The sequence below is a fragment of the Dipodomys ordii genome, unplaced genomic scaffold, assembly GCF_000151885.1.
Source record: "Dipodomys ordii isolate 6190 unplaced genomic scaffold, Dord_2.0 Scaffold190, whole genome shotgun sequence".
Classification (NCBI taxonomy): domain Eukaryota; kingdom Metazoa; phylum Chordata; class Mammalia; order Rodentia; family Heteromyidae; genus Dipodomys; species Dipodomys ordii.
Genome location: NW_012267406.1, coordinates 1,335,553 through 1,350,226, shown reverse-complemented (window position 1 = coordinate 1,350,226; position 14,674 = coordinate 1,335,553). Strand labels below are relative to the sequence as shown.

At 37.6% G+C, this 14,674-nt stretch overlaps 1 protein-coding gene across 1 annotated transcript in view; it reads left to right on the top strand.

The window, feature by feature from the left end:
- The window catches only part of Arfgef1 (ADP-ribosylation factor guanine nucleotide-exchange factor 1 (brefeldin A-inhibited)), an 86,761-nt gene that overhangs the window by 61,255 nt on the left and 10,832 nt on the right, over window positions 1-14,674 (top strand). The window contains exons 29-33 of the mRNA XM_013034476.1: window positions 1,213-1,342; window positions 4,008-4,143; window positions 4,235-4,373; window positions 7,548-7,620; window positions 10,891-11,023. Of these exons, the coding sequence (XP_012889930.1) occupies window positions 1,213-1,342; window positions 4,008-4,143; window positions 4,235-4,373; window positions 7,548-7,620; window positions 10,891-11,023 (611 nt within the window). The remainder of the gene's footprint in view (window positions 1-1,212; window positions 1,343-4,007; window positions 4,144-4,234; window positions 4,374-7,547; window positions 7,621-10,890; window positions 11,024-14,674) is intronic.

The window sequence follows — 14,674 nt, the reverse complement described above, 5'->3', positions numbered from 1 at the left end:
CTCTCCCCCCCCCTCCACCCCCTCTTCCTCTTCCTTCTTCTCCTCCTCCTGTTTCTCCTCATCCTCCCACCCTCTTTCACTCCTCCTTTCCTCCTCCTCCCTTCTCCTCCTCCCCCCTTCTCCTCTCTATTTAACGCCTTAGCTTAATTTATGAATTGGGTTATTGATTTGGGGGGAAGCGTTAGTTTCTTGAGCTTTTTGTATATTCTGAAAAGTAAGTTCTTGTCAAATGTATAGCAGATAAAGATCTGGAGTCTGTCTTTTAGCTTTGTAACTATATACTTTTCTGGGTGGAAACTTTTTAGTTTGATACAATCCCATTCATCAAGTCTCTTTTATTTGATGAGCCCCTGGAGCTGTGCTCAAAGAGTTTCTACCTATGCCAGTAAGTTCTAATGTTTCTCCTCCTGTGTAGTAGTTTCAAGGTTATAGATCTGACTTTGAGGTCTTTGATCCATTTTGAGTTGATATTAGTACAAAGTGATATACAAGGATCCATTTTCAATCTTCTACATAGGGATGTCTAATTTTCCCAACACAAATTAGTGAAGAGGCTGTCTTTTTTCTCAACATGTATTTTTGGCTCCCTTGTCAAATACCAGATGACTGTAAGTATGAGTGTTTGTCTTTGAGCCTATTTTTTAATGCAAGTACCAAGCTGTTTTTGTCTGGAATTGAAATACTTTTTTTTTTTTGCCTAGCTTTGCTTTTATCTACTCAGGGTCTTCTGTGTAGTTGCATTTGAATATTTAGATTGTTTACTCATAGTAAAGAAAGACATTGGGATTTTGATGGGTATTGCATTGAATTTGTAGATCACCTTTGGCAGTATGTCCATTTTCATGTTGCCGATCCATGAACCTGGAAAGTTTTTTCATTTCCTGGTCTCTTCAGTTTCTCTATTAGGGTATGTAGTTTTTGCTGTAGAGGTTCTTCACTTTCTGGGCTAGGTTTATTCCTAGACTTATTTTTGGAGGCTACTGCAAATGTAATTGTTTTCCTGATTTCCCTCTATGTCTGCACTTTACTGATATACAGAAAAACTACTATTTTGTGGGTTACTTTTGTATCCTGATACCTTGCCAAAACTACTGATCAGCTTAGAGACAAGCTTTAAACTTTATGTTCTTAGTAGCTTTGTGAGCAGTAAAAGTTGGGAAGAGGCTGCTTTTTTGTATTATAACTTTTCCTGATTATATTTTGTCATTTTAGGGGCTTAACAGTAATGTTTGAAATAATGAAAACATACGGCCATACTTATGAAAAACACTGGTGGCAGGATTTATTTAGAATTGTTTTCAGAATTTTTGACAATATGAAACTACCAGAACAACAGACAGAGGTAAGAGAACACAAAATTTCATAATTTCATTTAGTATAACAAGTTTTAAGAACTCTTTTTTTTTTTTTTTGGTCATGAGGCTTGAACTCTGGGCCTGGGTGCTGTCCCTGAGCTCTTCAGCTCAATGCTAGTGCTCTCCCACTTGAACCACAGCACCACTTCTGGTTTTCTGGTAGCTTATTGGAGGTAAGAGTCTCATGGACTTTCCTGCCTGGGCTGGCTTTGAACCACAAGCCTCATATCTCACCTTCTGGAGTAGCTAGGCTTACAAGTATGAGCTACCGGCGCCTGGCTCTTTTTTTTTTTAGCAGTATTTGGGCTTGAACTTAGGACCTCACACTCACTTTATTTGCTTGTTTATGGCTGGTGTTATACCACTTGAGCCATGCCTCCAGACTGTTAACAATTTTTAATTTTTTTACCCAAAATATTTTAGTGTTTCAAATTAAACATAATGAACTGAGAAGAATTCCTGAAAATGTTTTCTCTAATACACAAGAAATAATACTGTAATTATAAACAAGAACATTATTTGGGAATAGAGGTGAATTTAACTTTCATTACATTATTTTTGCTTTTCAGTTTCTTTCATTCATTTTAATGTTATACCAACTATGAAACCCCAGTAACTTTATTTAGTTTTATATAGTGAAGTCTTATCCTGAATTGAATAGAATACAAAGTAAAATTTGCTTTATTTCAGTATCTTACTAGAAATCGATTCTAGTATGTGTTTGGCACTATAGTGCCAGATTTCCCATTTTTGTCCTACCTATTACAACAGGCTTCTGCATTTATTCTCTGTGTTGAAAAAATTAAATTAGTCATGTTTGTTATGACCCTTGCTTTTATTGTGTTTTGAAGTAATCATACCTCAGGAAAGTTGGTTTTATTTAGATCTTTGCTAATCCCTGTTGTGAATATCATAAAGTGAGGCCAGCTGTGATTACTCATGCATATTGTTTCAAAAATCATAGTGTGTACAGGCTGGGTGCTCGTGGCTCATACATGTTACTAGCTATTCAAACTTTTAGAAGAACACAGTTTCAGTTTAAGACTAACCTGAGCAAAATGTTTTCAAAAATCCCATCTCAACCAATAGCTGGGCATAGTAATACATGCCTGTCATCCCTACTATACAGGAAGTTGAGATTAGGAGGATCAAGATTCCAGCCAAGCCAACTTGTGTGAAAATGTTTACAAGACATCTGTCTTGACAGAAAAATCTGGGCATGGTGGTGGTGCACACCTACCTTTCTGGATGTGTCAAAAAGCCTAAATACATCTATATCAGCCTGGGCAAAAGTGAGACCTTATCTCAAAAACAACCAGAGCAGGCCAGCTGCTGCTTACTACTGTAATCCTAGCTGATCAGTAGCATAAAATCTGAGGATCATGGTTCTTGAGACTCTTACCTCCAGTTAACCAGCAAAAAGCCAGAAATGAGGTGTGGCTCAAGTTATAGAGCACCAGCCTTGAACAGAAAAAGCCAAATAAAAGTACAGAGTCCTCAGTAGTAGAGTGCTTGCCTTTTACGCATGACGCCTTGGATTCCATTCCTCAGCACCACATAAGCAGAAAAAGCCAGAAGTGGTGCTATGACTCAAGTAGTAGAGTGCTCGCCTTGAGCTGAAATGCTGAGGGACAGCGCCCAGGCCCAGAGTTCAGGTCCCACAACCAACAAAAAAGAGAAGAAGAAAGAAAAGGAAGGAAGGAAGGAAATTAGATCCTAGTGCCATTGTTTCCTTTGTTCGTAATAATTAGTATATGTCTAGGACGGTCTTAGTAGATGAGCAGAACAGCTTAATAGCTATGTTCATATGACCATATAAAATGATGCTAAGCGAAATAAACTCTAAGACATGGACACAAAAGGTTAAAAAAAAATGCAGAGTCCTGACTTCAAGCCCTCTTGTCAACACAAAACAAAGAATAGCCCAAAGGACTGAAAGCACTAGTCATGTAAGTATAGAGCACCTGCCTAGCAAGTGAAAAGCCCTGAATTTAAACTCAAGTACTGTCAAAAAGAAAAAAAAGTTTCAAGTGTTAAAATCAAGATGCTCTAGTAAACCAAGTGCGTGCATTTGTATTCCCAGCTATCAGAGATAAATATTGGGAGACTTGCTGAAGCCAGTCTGGGCAGAAAGTTGAGATCTAATCTGAACCAGTAAGGAGTGTGTAGCAATAGATGTACAACAATCATCCCAGCTACTGGGAGACCATAAATAGGATTGTGGTGGTTGTTCAGAGTGGCCCAGGCAAAAACATAAGACTAAGCACAACCAACCAAGTGGAAGAGTACCTATGTAGCAAGTGTGAGGCCCTAAGTGCAAACTTCTGTACTGCTAAGAAAAAAACAACAGTAGGTATGATAGTTCACTTACAAGCAGAGATCAGAAGTAATACAGCTCAAGTCTAACCTGAGCAAAAGTATCCATGAGTTCTTATTCACTGAGCTGGGCATAGTGGCTCACACTATGCCTAGTGGATCACAGAGTGATCCCAACTATGTGGAAGTCCATCAGTAGGAAAATCATAAGTAGGAAGATGATTGATCAGTCTTACCCTGGGTATAGATATTTCCCTTTTAATTCCAGTGGTTAATGGATAGTGTGCCCTTCTTTTTTTTTCTCCCCCTTCATTTAATGGCTTTTTCCCCCCTCAGAAAGCTGAATGGATGACAACAACTTGCAATCATGCACTTTATGCAATCTGTGATGTATTCACCCAGTATTTAGAAGTACTCAGTGATGTGCTGTTGGATGATATTTTTGCTCAACTATACTGGTGTGTGCAGCAAGGTATGTCTATAACAGCTATGACACAATTGTGTACAGAAAATGCTACATGTAACTTTGGTAATATGTAAATGAATTGCTTTTTTTTTTCTAGACAATGAGCAGTTAGCACGATCTGGTACAAACTGCTTAGAAAATGTTGTTATTCTGAATGGTGAAAAATTTACCCTAGAAATCTGGGATAAAACTTGTAACTGCACACTGGATATCTTCAAAACCACAATTCCACATGCGTAAGATTTTAGAAAATTTTATATTCATGTTTGATTACTAAATGAATTTAGTAGTGCTGTGGTTAACAATTTGGTAGTAACTACTGATTTTTCACTATTCTTGTTTTTATAAAACATGTTCAGTGTTGCATGGATTTAGATTGATTAAAAATCAAACTCTTGTAAACCATAACAAATGCTGAATTAAATTCTTTGTAAACCAGAATCTTTAGTCTGATTATCCATAATTTGGATCATAATAGAATGATTCCCTTGACTTTTGTAAGATTTCATTTGCATATGTTACACCACATGCTCATTTTGAATAAAACGGTTTAAAATCTCTTCAACATATATGTCACTTGTTGTAGATTTAGTAATCTAAGGAAAATCCATTAGCAACATTTTTTTTTTTTTGGTCGGTTGTGGGGCCTGAACTCTGGGCCGAGGCACTGTCCTTCAGCTCTTCAGGTCAAGGCTAGTGCTCTACCACTTGGGCCATAGCACCACTTCCGGCTTTTTCTGTTTATGTGGTGCTGAGGAATTGAACCCAGGGCCTCATGCATGCAAGGCAAGCACTCTACCACTGAGCCATCTTAACAACTGTCATCTTTCTGTAAGGTCTATAAGGTGAGGTTGGAATTGAGTTATAAAGAAGTTGTAGGGGGTTTAATGGTGTTTGTTTTGTGTTTTTTGTTGTTTTTATTTTCTGGTGGTACTGAGTTTGAATTTAAGGCCTGTGCATGGTTGGCAGGCACTCTACCCCTTAACCTATGTCCCCTGCTCAGCCCTTTCTGTCTTCTTGCTCTCTATCTCTACCTGTCTGTCTCTCTGTCTTTGTAGGAGAATGCTGGGATTTGAACTCAGGCACATACTTGCTAGGCTGGTAATCTACCATTTGAGCCATTTCTCCAACCTTGTTTCCCTGTTTAATTTTTAGATAGGTTCTCACTTCCCTTCTAGACTGAGACCACTACCATATCCAACTTCCCTCTGTGGAACTTTACTGTTTACTCTGCCTCTTCTAAGCCTTTCAAGACTATTACTTTTTAAATAGGGTTTTCTGTGTATACCCAGGCTGGTCTGGAACTGAGATCTACCTGTTTATGTTTCCCATGTTAGGCACATTTTTATTGAAATAGCATCTCAAATAGTTTTCTGTTCCAAATTATCCTAAACCCTTGATCTTCCTGATCTCAGGCTCTCAAATATCTAGGCTGGCAGGCTGACAATTCAACTTCATTGACTGTTGGCCAAGATGAGGTGTTGAGTTTTATTCCAGGTGGTCCTTGAACTGTAATCCCCCAGCCTCTGCCTCCTGAATAGCTAGGGTTATAGGCATGAGCCACTGGTACCAGCCATGAGGTTGTTTTCAATTGATAAGGAAATTAGACAGTTTAGGTGAATGCTTCTCTGGAATTGCATTATTTGTAGAATGGACAGGACTTTCTCAACCTTGGGTCTATCTGATCTTTGCATATTGCCTTATACCTACAGTTTTAAAATCTACAGATAGACTCTTTGGGGAAACACATTACTTCATCAATACATGGATATGTATAAAACCATAAAGAAAATTAGTAGTTTATCTACATTTTAAACCTCTAGAACTGTTAGACCCTTTTTTCTCACATGACTTGAATGTTTGTACCCCTGTAAATAAAAACAATAATTAGAAAGTCAAACAGAAATACGTACCTAGAGAATCCATTTGTAGGTAGTATTGTACTTAAATGTCACACAGTCATCTCTTTAGTCTATTTCTAACTATTAATATTTTTATTCTTTTGCTGTTTTTGTTTTGTTTTCTGTTTTAGTTTTTGGTGGCACTGGCATTTGAACTCAGGGCCTATTAGACAGGCCCTCCACCCTTGTCTTATGTCTCTCCCCTCCTCCCCCCCACTCCCCAGGCCCCAGCCTTATTTTGCTTTAATTACTATTTATATAGGGCCTTGTGTTTATCCTGGCCATCTTGGACATCACTGCTCCATTTACAATTCCTGCATTGGATGATTGGTATATGCTACTGCATCTAGCTCTTTTTTCTTCTTCTTCTTATTGGTTGATTTAGAATCATACAACCTTTTGGCCTCTAATCACAATCTCAGTATCTTCCTGCTGAGTAGCTAGGATTATAGACATGTTACATTGCCTAGCTTCTCTGATGCACTTTCTTGTGGTATCTGAGAAATAATGTCTGTCAGAGTTTACACTCCTTAGGTCAACGATCATATGAATTCTTGCCTAGCTGTTATTTCATAAATCCTATAAAATCTTTACAAAATTTAACTGGCTATCCAATTTTTTAAAAAATTAGAATTTTCTATTTTAATTTACTGGTTGCACATTCAGGACACTATATACACACACACACACACATATAATTTTAAACATCACCTAGTAAGCCTCTTTTAATAAGAAATAGAATGATCAGGGCTGGGTGGGTAGCTCAGTGGTAAAGTGCTTGCCTAGCATGCATAAAGCCCTGGGTTTCATTCTCAGTACCACATGCACAGAAAAAGCCAGAAGTGGCGCTGTGGCTCAAGTTGTAGAGGATAGCCTTGAGCAAATGAAGCTCAGAGACAGTGTCCAGGCCCTGAGTTCAAGCCCCAGGACTGGCAAAAGAAAAAAAGAAAAAAAATAGAATGATCAGTTTGCCATCTGTCTGCTTCAGTCTTGAGTAGCTGAGAATAAGAACTTGATGTCTGGTCATTGTTCTGTGCCAAACATCTCTTTCAAGGATGGCAAATTAATTTCTCTCTTGAACCAAGATTTATTTTTATACATTTTAAAAAAGGATAGAATCTGAAGAGTTCTATGAATTTCCATTTGTTTCAGCCTTAATCTATAACTTTTTGAAAAGTCTTAAAACTTTAAAAAATTTTACCTTGATAATATTTGAAAACCTTAACCCTTAGAAAGAATAAGTTTAAAGTTTCTGAAACTTCCCAAAGTGTATTTCATTACAAAACGAATTGCCAAACAGTGCTTCTAATTATATCAAATGCTATTTCCTAAAACTGTATATTTTAAAAATCCTACTGGATGTTTTTCAGCAAATTGTTGTTAATACTAATCAAAAGCAGAGTATATTTTCAATACTTATTTTATGTTAGTGTGCCCACTTCAAAGTTTGTTGAATGTAGTCTGTAGCATGTCCTTCTAGTGACTGCTGTGACTTTTATTATTTTACAGGCTCTTGACTTGGCGTCCAACTTCTGGAGAAACTTCACTTCCCCCTCAGTCTCCTGTGAGTGAAAAACAGTTAGTAAGTAAATCAAACATATTTTCAATTAAGTATGAAAAGTAACTTTGTTGTGAATCCAATGTTTACATATGGTAGTCTTAATCTGTTCCTTTAGCTACAATAAAATAGCTGAGTCTTGTTATTTTAGTAATAACAAAAAATTATTTTCTCATAGTTCTGGAGGTTTGGAAGAAACCAGCCTGTTTGGTGGCTCGTTAGGACTACTTTGCTTTCAAAATGGCTCTTGTTGCATTTTTTACATGTTGGAAAGGAGAGGGGCAAAGAAAGGCCTAGTTTTCCCACCCTTTTAATAAGGTAGCAGCCTTGTTAATGAAGACACTGCCATCTTGGCCTGATCACCTCCATCTCCTTAAGGTCTTACCCACATCTTAATACTGTTTACTGGGGTTAAGTTGCAGTGCGGGTTGTTGTTGTTTTTGTTAATGTTATTTTATCCTACTTTGTTTATTTTTACAACATGGCATTCGGTTTCTAATAAAAACAGCACAAAGGAACAAAATCAGTTGGAGAATGAAGAAAAAATGGTCAAAGTGCTGGAAGGTGTTGTTTTTGCTTATATGTTATTTTGGTGCCAGTACTAGGGCAACGTTGATTTTGAGTGGACAGAAACATATATTTATTCAAAGTGCAGCAGTAAGCTCAGCTCGTACAAAGATGACATCAATTTGCTCTATGGAATTTTCAGTTTAAATTTCTAGGTGATATATTTCACAGATAACTACAATTCTTTAAGAAAAGACCATGGATGGGGGTTTGACATAGAACATAGAGTAAACTGATTTCAAGATTGTCAGTGGCAAGTTTCAAGATAATAGTGCAATTTTACATACTATTCTGAAAGTATTAGTTGATCCTATTTTGTTTAAACTTGCAATATGTCACCTTATAGAAAAGTTGTGTTAACATACTAAGACTTCTCATATGTGGTTTCCTAGAGCTGCATGTCAAATTACCACAGACTTGGTGACTTAAGTTCTAAAACTCAGAAATTCAAAATCAAGGAGTCAGCAAGGCTCCCAAGTAAGCTTTAAGAAGATTCCCTTTACCCTTTGCTTGTTATAGCCCCTGATGGCTGCTGCCAACTTTTGAAACCCCTTGGCTTGTATACACATCATTCTTAATTTCTGCCACTGTCTAGACATGGTCTTCTCCTCTGCATGTGTGTTAGAACCTCATCTCCTCACTTTTACAAGAACATTAGTTATTCAAGATAAAACACTAAAACCAGGATGATCTAAGATCTTTACACTGTATCTACAAAACTTGACTTCCAAGTAAGTAGGCATTCATGGGGACTAGGAGTTTTGGACTTGGACATAGCTTTTCAGGACCACTATCCAATTTACTATAATCTATGTTCTGGAACCTAAATTGCCCATGATTATTTCCATGGACAAAAGACAAAACATTTGCCACATCCTGAGACCCTTCCCTACAAAGAAAAGTCTCAATTACAGCATCAACCCCAAGGGGGAAAAAAAATCTCATTCTGAATATCCAAATCTCACAATTTTAATCATTTAGATTAAGAATGGGTAAGATGTTGGGTATGGTCTATTTTGGGGTAAAAATTCATGTCCAACTGTGGAACTAAAATCCTAGAAAAAAAATCACCTTTTAAAATATAATGGCAGGATAGTGTAGAATGCAGATATTTTCATTCTAAAAGAAAGAAATTGGAAAAAATAAAAGTGACTAGTCTTCAGTTAATTCACAACTCAGCTGGGCAAATTCCTGTAAGACCTGAAAATAATGCTCTATGGCTTGACACTTCTCAGCTCTGCCCTCTGAGCTAATACGCCTTTTTCTTTCCATTAGACCATGTTTACAGCCAAGTAGTTCTATCATCCTATTTCCTGTTTGTTCAAATCCAAGAAGCCTGACATTATTTCTTTATTTCATCCAATTTTGGTCTCAGTCTTGGCTGGTTTTATTTCTGTTGATAATATCCTTCTCAAAATTCTTGTGGGTCTCCTATATATGTTAGAGGATCGATGTCTTTAAGCAAGGATTATCCATGTATCTTTCCTGTATGACTTTGTATGGCTTCTGCTGAGATGGCTACTTGAGTCACACACTTAACCTTTTTACCTCATATTCATTTTGTTGGATTGCAAGTTATTCAAAAGAGTTACACTATTGAAACCCTCTCCTGCATATACCATACTTTATGTGTGTATGACTGAATATGTTTTTGTATAATAAATTAGGTCTAACATGTTATGGGTTTCTTTGATTTTGTACTACATGTCTGTGCAAATACTAATTCTGATGCAGAACTGTTCTCTTTTTAGTGTATGCCAGTACTTAGGGCTTGAACCCTGGGTCTGGTCACTGTCTCTTAGCTTTTGCTCTCAAGGCTGGTTCTTTACCATTTGAACCATTGCTCAAAAATATATTTGAGGCCATGTGATCAATTCTTGTGAATCCATACACTTTTCATTCCAAATTTTATGATAACTCTTAGCATTTACTTACCAGGATAGAAAACTATCATAATGATTTGCATAGTACTTTATTGTTTAAAAATCTTTTTGCATTTGATCCTTCTAGAAGTCTTGAGGACAGGCTTGGTCTGTGTTAACTGGAAATGACAGATCATAAATTATGATATTTTAAGCCAATTAAAATATTTCAATTAGAACTATTTCTGGGAATATAGACCCACCGCCCTTTCACAAACTAAGAAAAGACCGCTTCAGGCTGGACTCATAGTCAGAATAACTGACAAGGAGAGTCATGTCTGTTTTCAGGTCAGAAAACCTTAGTTCAGGAGGGTTAATTATTTCCCAAGGCCATGTTAGAGCTATTGAATTCCATTGTCCACTTCTTTTCAGGACACCACACTCCTCATTAGTCTCTTTATCACACTGACCTTTCTTGTTCCTAGTTTGAGTGACAGATGATCCTTTCCTAGATTATAGAACTTCGCTAAGCCCAACCTATACAAAGCTTGTGGAAATCTTCCTCTCCCCCAACAAATGATTTTGTGAACACTTATGAGCATTGCTGGTTATTTTCTCTGTTACTGCAGCTGAGAATTTTATCCATTTGTCTTGGTGATATTTGGTCTGAGCCAAGTGAGGGTCAGGAAAAAAGCTTTTCTCTTAAAGATAACTTTTATGTATGTATGTAAAACTTAAAGTAATTTTATATGTATATAATCATGTATGTGATGTCATTTTTGAAGTAATGTACTTTTTAAAGGATAGTAAAAATATTTGGATCCTCTCAACATGCTTAACAATGAAATTTTCTTTATTTTATTAGGATACAGTATCACAGAAATCTGTAGATATACACGATTCTATCCAACCGAGATCTACAGATAATAGACAGCAAGCACCTTCAGTTTCTGCCTCCACTGTGAATGAGGAAGTTAACAAAATCAAATCTTCAGCAAGTGAGTTACTTATTTAAATAAAAACATCATTTATTTAATGTAGATATAGGTAACACTAAGAAGCAATATATTGTGTAATCCACTACTTTGCCTACACAGTGCCAACTTGGAAATGCCTGACAGATGTTTTGTCCCAAGAATTCCACTAGCATTTGCAATATCAGTCCCATCCCTGTCTCACCCCCATGCCCCATTTGGCTAATGTTTGAGTTGGGTACATGGGTTTTCTTTATCTATCCCTTCCACAGGTCAGCCAGTTTTTGTCTTCAAAGTGTAAGCCAAACATGTTTTCATATACCCACCTCCCAGAAGACTTAGTAAGGGGTCCCTGCTTTCTAAATACAGGAGCTCCAAGCACAAAGAATCAAGCCTCGCCACAATGCTGCCCAGGGGAGAATTGGGAGCCGTAGTAGTCCTCCATTTACCTTTGTCCTAAGAAGTAGGAACCCTTCACTCTTTACTGAAATTGTTTCATTTGCTGAATAAAACCCCTAGAAAAAGACTTCTACCTCTAGAAGAAAACAAGATGGTTCTAAACACTTTCTAAAAATTGAGGTTAAATTTATGTAACAACAGTAACTATTTGAAAATGAACAACTCGCTGGGCATTGGTGACTCAAGCCTATAATCCTAGCTTCTCAGGAAGCTGAGATCTGAGGATTGCAGTTTGAAGCCAGCCCAGACAGAAAAGTCTGTGAGATTCCAATATCCCCAATAAACTACTCAGAAAAAGCCAGAAATGGCACTGTGACTCAAGTGATAGTTCGCTAGGCTTGAGCACAGAAAGGCTCAGAGACAGTGCCTAGACCCTGAGTTAAAGCCTTAGGACCAGCACAAGTCAAAAAACAAAATAAAAAAAAGGGCAAAGAAAATGAACAACTCAGTGTTATTTAGTACATTCAGAATGTTGTGCAGCTTTGGCTCAAGTTGTAGAGCGCTAGCCTTGAGCTGAAGAGCTGAGGGACAGCGCTCAGGCCCAGAGTTCAGGCCCACGACTGGACCCCCCTCTCCCCCCCCAGAAAAAAAAGAATGTTGTGCAGTTGTCAGTTCCAGTTCCAGAACATTTTCATCATCCCCCAAAAGAAACCCCAGAACCATTGTATCATTTCCTATTCTCTCCCTCCCAAATCCCTAGCTACACCATCTGCTTTTATGTCTATAGATAAGCTATTCTGTGCTTTTTTATATAATTGGAATCCCATTGTGATCTTTTTTGTCTGGCTTTTTTCACTTAACGTGTTTTTAAGATTCATTGTAGCATGCATGGATAATTCCTTAGTGTACCATATTTGTCCATTTATATGCTGTAGGCACTGAGTGTATTCTACCTTTTGCTCATCAGAAATATTGCTCAGTAACATTGTCTCCAAATGTACCTAGGAATGGAATTACTGGGTCATGTAGTAATTCTGTTTAACTTTGTCAGGAATCACAAAATTGTTCTTTAAGGTGGTTGTACCATTTTATAGTCTTACTGGCATTTCCTGGTTTTTCTACATCTTTGCTAACACCTTCCTTTTTTAAAAAGTGGATACCTATCCCGGTATACTTCAGTGGATACCTATCCCAGTATACCTCATTGTGGTTTTGATTTGCATTCTGTAATGAGTAGTGGTTATCACTAAGTAAGCCATCATTTGCTTCTTAAACAATTATTTGTATCTCTGTTGTAGAGAGATCTGTACTTTACTTAACCCATTTGAAAATTTGATTTATCTTTTTGTTTTTGTTGAATGGTTCTATACTCCAGATATAAGACCTTTATCAGATGTATTATTTACAAACATTTCCTTTCTCATTCTGTAGGTTGTCTTTCCAGTTTCTAAATAATGTCCTCTGATGTACAAAAGTTTTTAATTTTGATGAGGTCTGATTTATCTGGTTTGTTGTTTACTTGCTTGGTCTTACTTTGTTTTGTTTTTTCCTGTTGGTCATGCTTTCAGTGTCATAAATTAGCCAATACCAGATCAAGGTCATGAAGATTTTCTCCAATGTTGTCTTTTAAGAGTTTTATTCTTTTATTCTATTATTTGATTTAATTTTTTTCAGAGAATTTATTAAGCCTGGGTGCTTACTGTTGTTCTTGAGAGAAGAAAGGCTCTGTTTTCCTACTTAAAAGCACCATTTGGCTTCAGTCACTGTACCTTGCTAACACCTTAAAGGGGAGATAGGTGGTGGTGAGTGGCCCATTTCCATTTTTCATTCTTGTTCTCTGGAGAACAGAATGGCTTTTGTAGGAATCCTGCAGCTTTTGTCTGTACTGATAAATGCTGTAAGGACAGAATAATGAGTGGCTGTTTAAATCTCCTTTAGTCCCAAGACCGAGCTTTGTGTGACTTTATCCTCTTCAATGAAAAAGTTTCCACTTGGCTAATCTAAAGCAAGGGCACTGTTCTCTTGCCATACTGAGCCAAGGGCTCAGACATGGTGCTCTTACTTCCCGGAGAGTGTTCTAAATGAGCTTCATTCTGAACTCGCTACTGGAGGAAGAATAAATGGCCACCTACCTTGGTGAGAAGGGCGTATTTCTTTTTGTGATGAGTTCACTTGCCATCTCACTGCTGCTCAAGGAATAACAACACAGCTGAGCACTCCACCTGTCTCTAAGACAGCTGCCTTGTGTTTTAGAAAAAATCACTGCCCCAGCTCCTCTTGTTTCAGTACTAAGAGTTTTACATAGTTAAAAATCTATTGAGTTTGAGTCCTTATAAATCATATTTGTCCAAATTGATGTTATCTCCAAATGTCCTGATAATCCCTGTTGATATTGATGGGACTGTAGTAATATCTCCAACTGGTTCTTAAAAGGCATCAGAAAGTGTAGAGAGGCATGGCTTCACTGTTCAGTATCAGGGCAATCTTAGCCGGCAAACTCGGTCAGTTGGAGTCACTGGGTGCTGCTTAGAGCCCTTTTGACACCCACAGGTATCTCATAACTGATGAGAATTTGTCTCCTCAGACATCTACCTACTGCTAAGTCCCTTCTGGAATCCAGGTGCTTGCTATCAGGAGTAGGAGTATCTTTCCCAGCAGCTGAGGTGTTTTTAATGACTCAAATGAAGGGTGAGTCAGTGTACCAGGTTGGCTGTGACTGCAGTAAAGGACAGTGGAGGAGGCCCTTGAGGAAGACATACCATAGGACTTACGAGTTTCTTTGTTTCATTTTGTTTCTTAACTTGAGATCTAGTAGTAAGAACAACGAAGTTAAATAGAACAGCATTCCTGGAAGATATCTGGAAAAGAGCCTTTATAAATTACCTCAAGAATAAATTTAATTTTCACAAATTGGTATAAAAATGGGACTTGGTAATAAAATACTTATAGTAGAAAGAAACTGAGGAATTGTAAGTTGTCTGATTTAACAGGCAGCTTCTGTTGGGCAGCCAGCCAAACCACTAAACACCTGCCCTAGAAAAGCTGGGCTGGAGAACCCAGGTGTGGCCATGCTGGCTGGTCCCTTCCTTCCTCTTGGAGTACATGTCAGTTCCACCATTTGCTCACAGTCCTCCTCCTTAACCCTATGTTTTTGCAGTGTTTAACCATCAGGTCAGATAAAAAGCATTTGCCTTTGAAGTTGACTTTACAGGCTGGTGGATTATCAGAATTGCCTTGTTTAGCAAACTTATTCAGAATACCAGAATGTAGCAATGT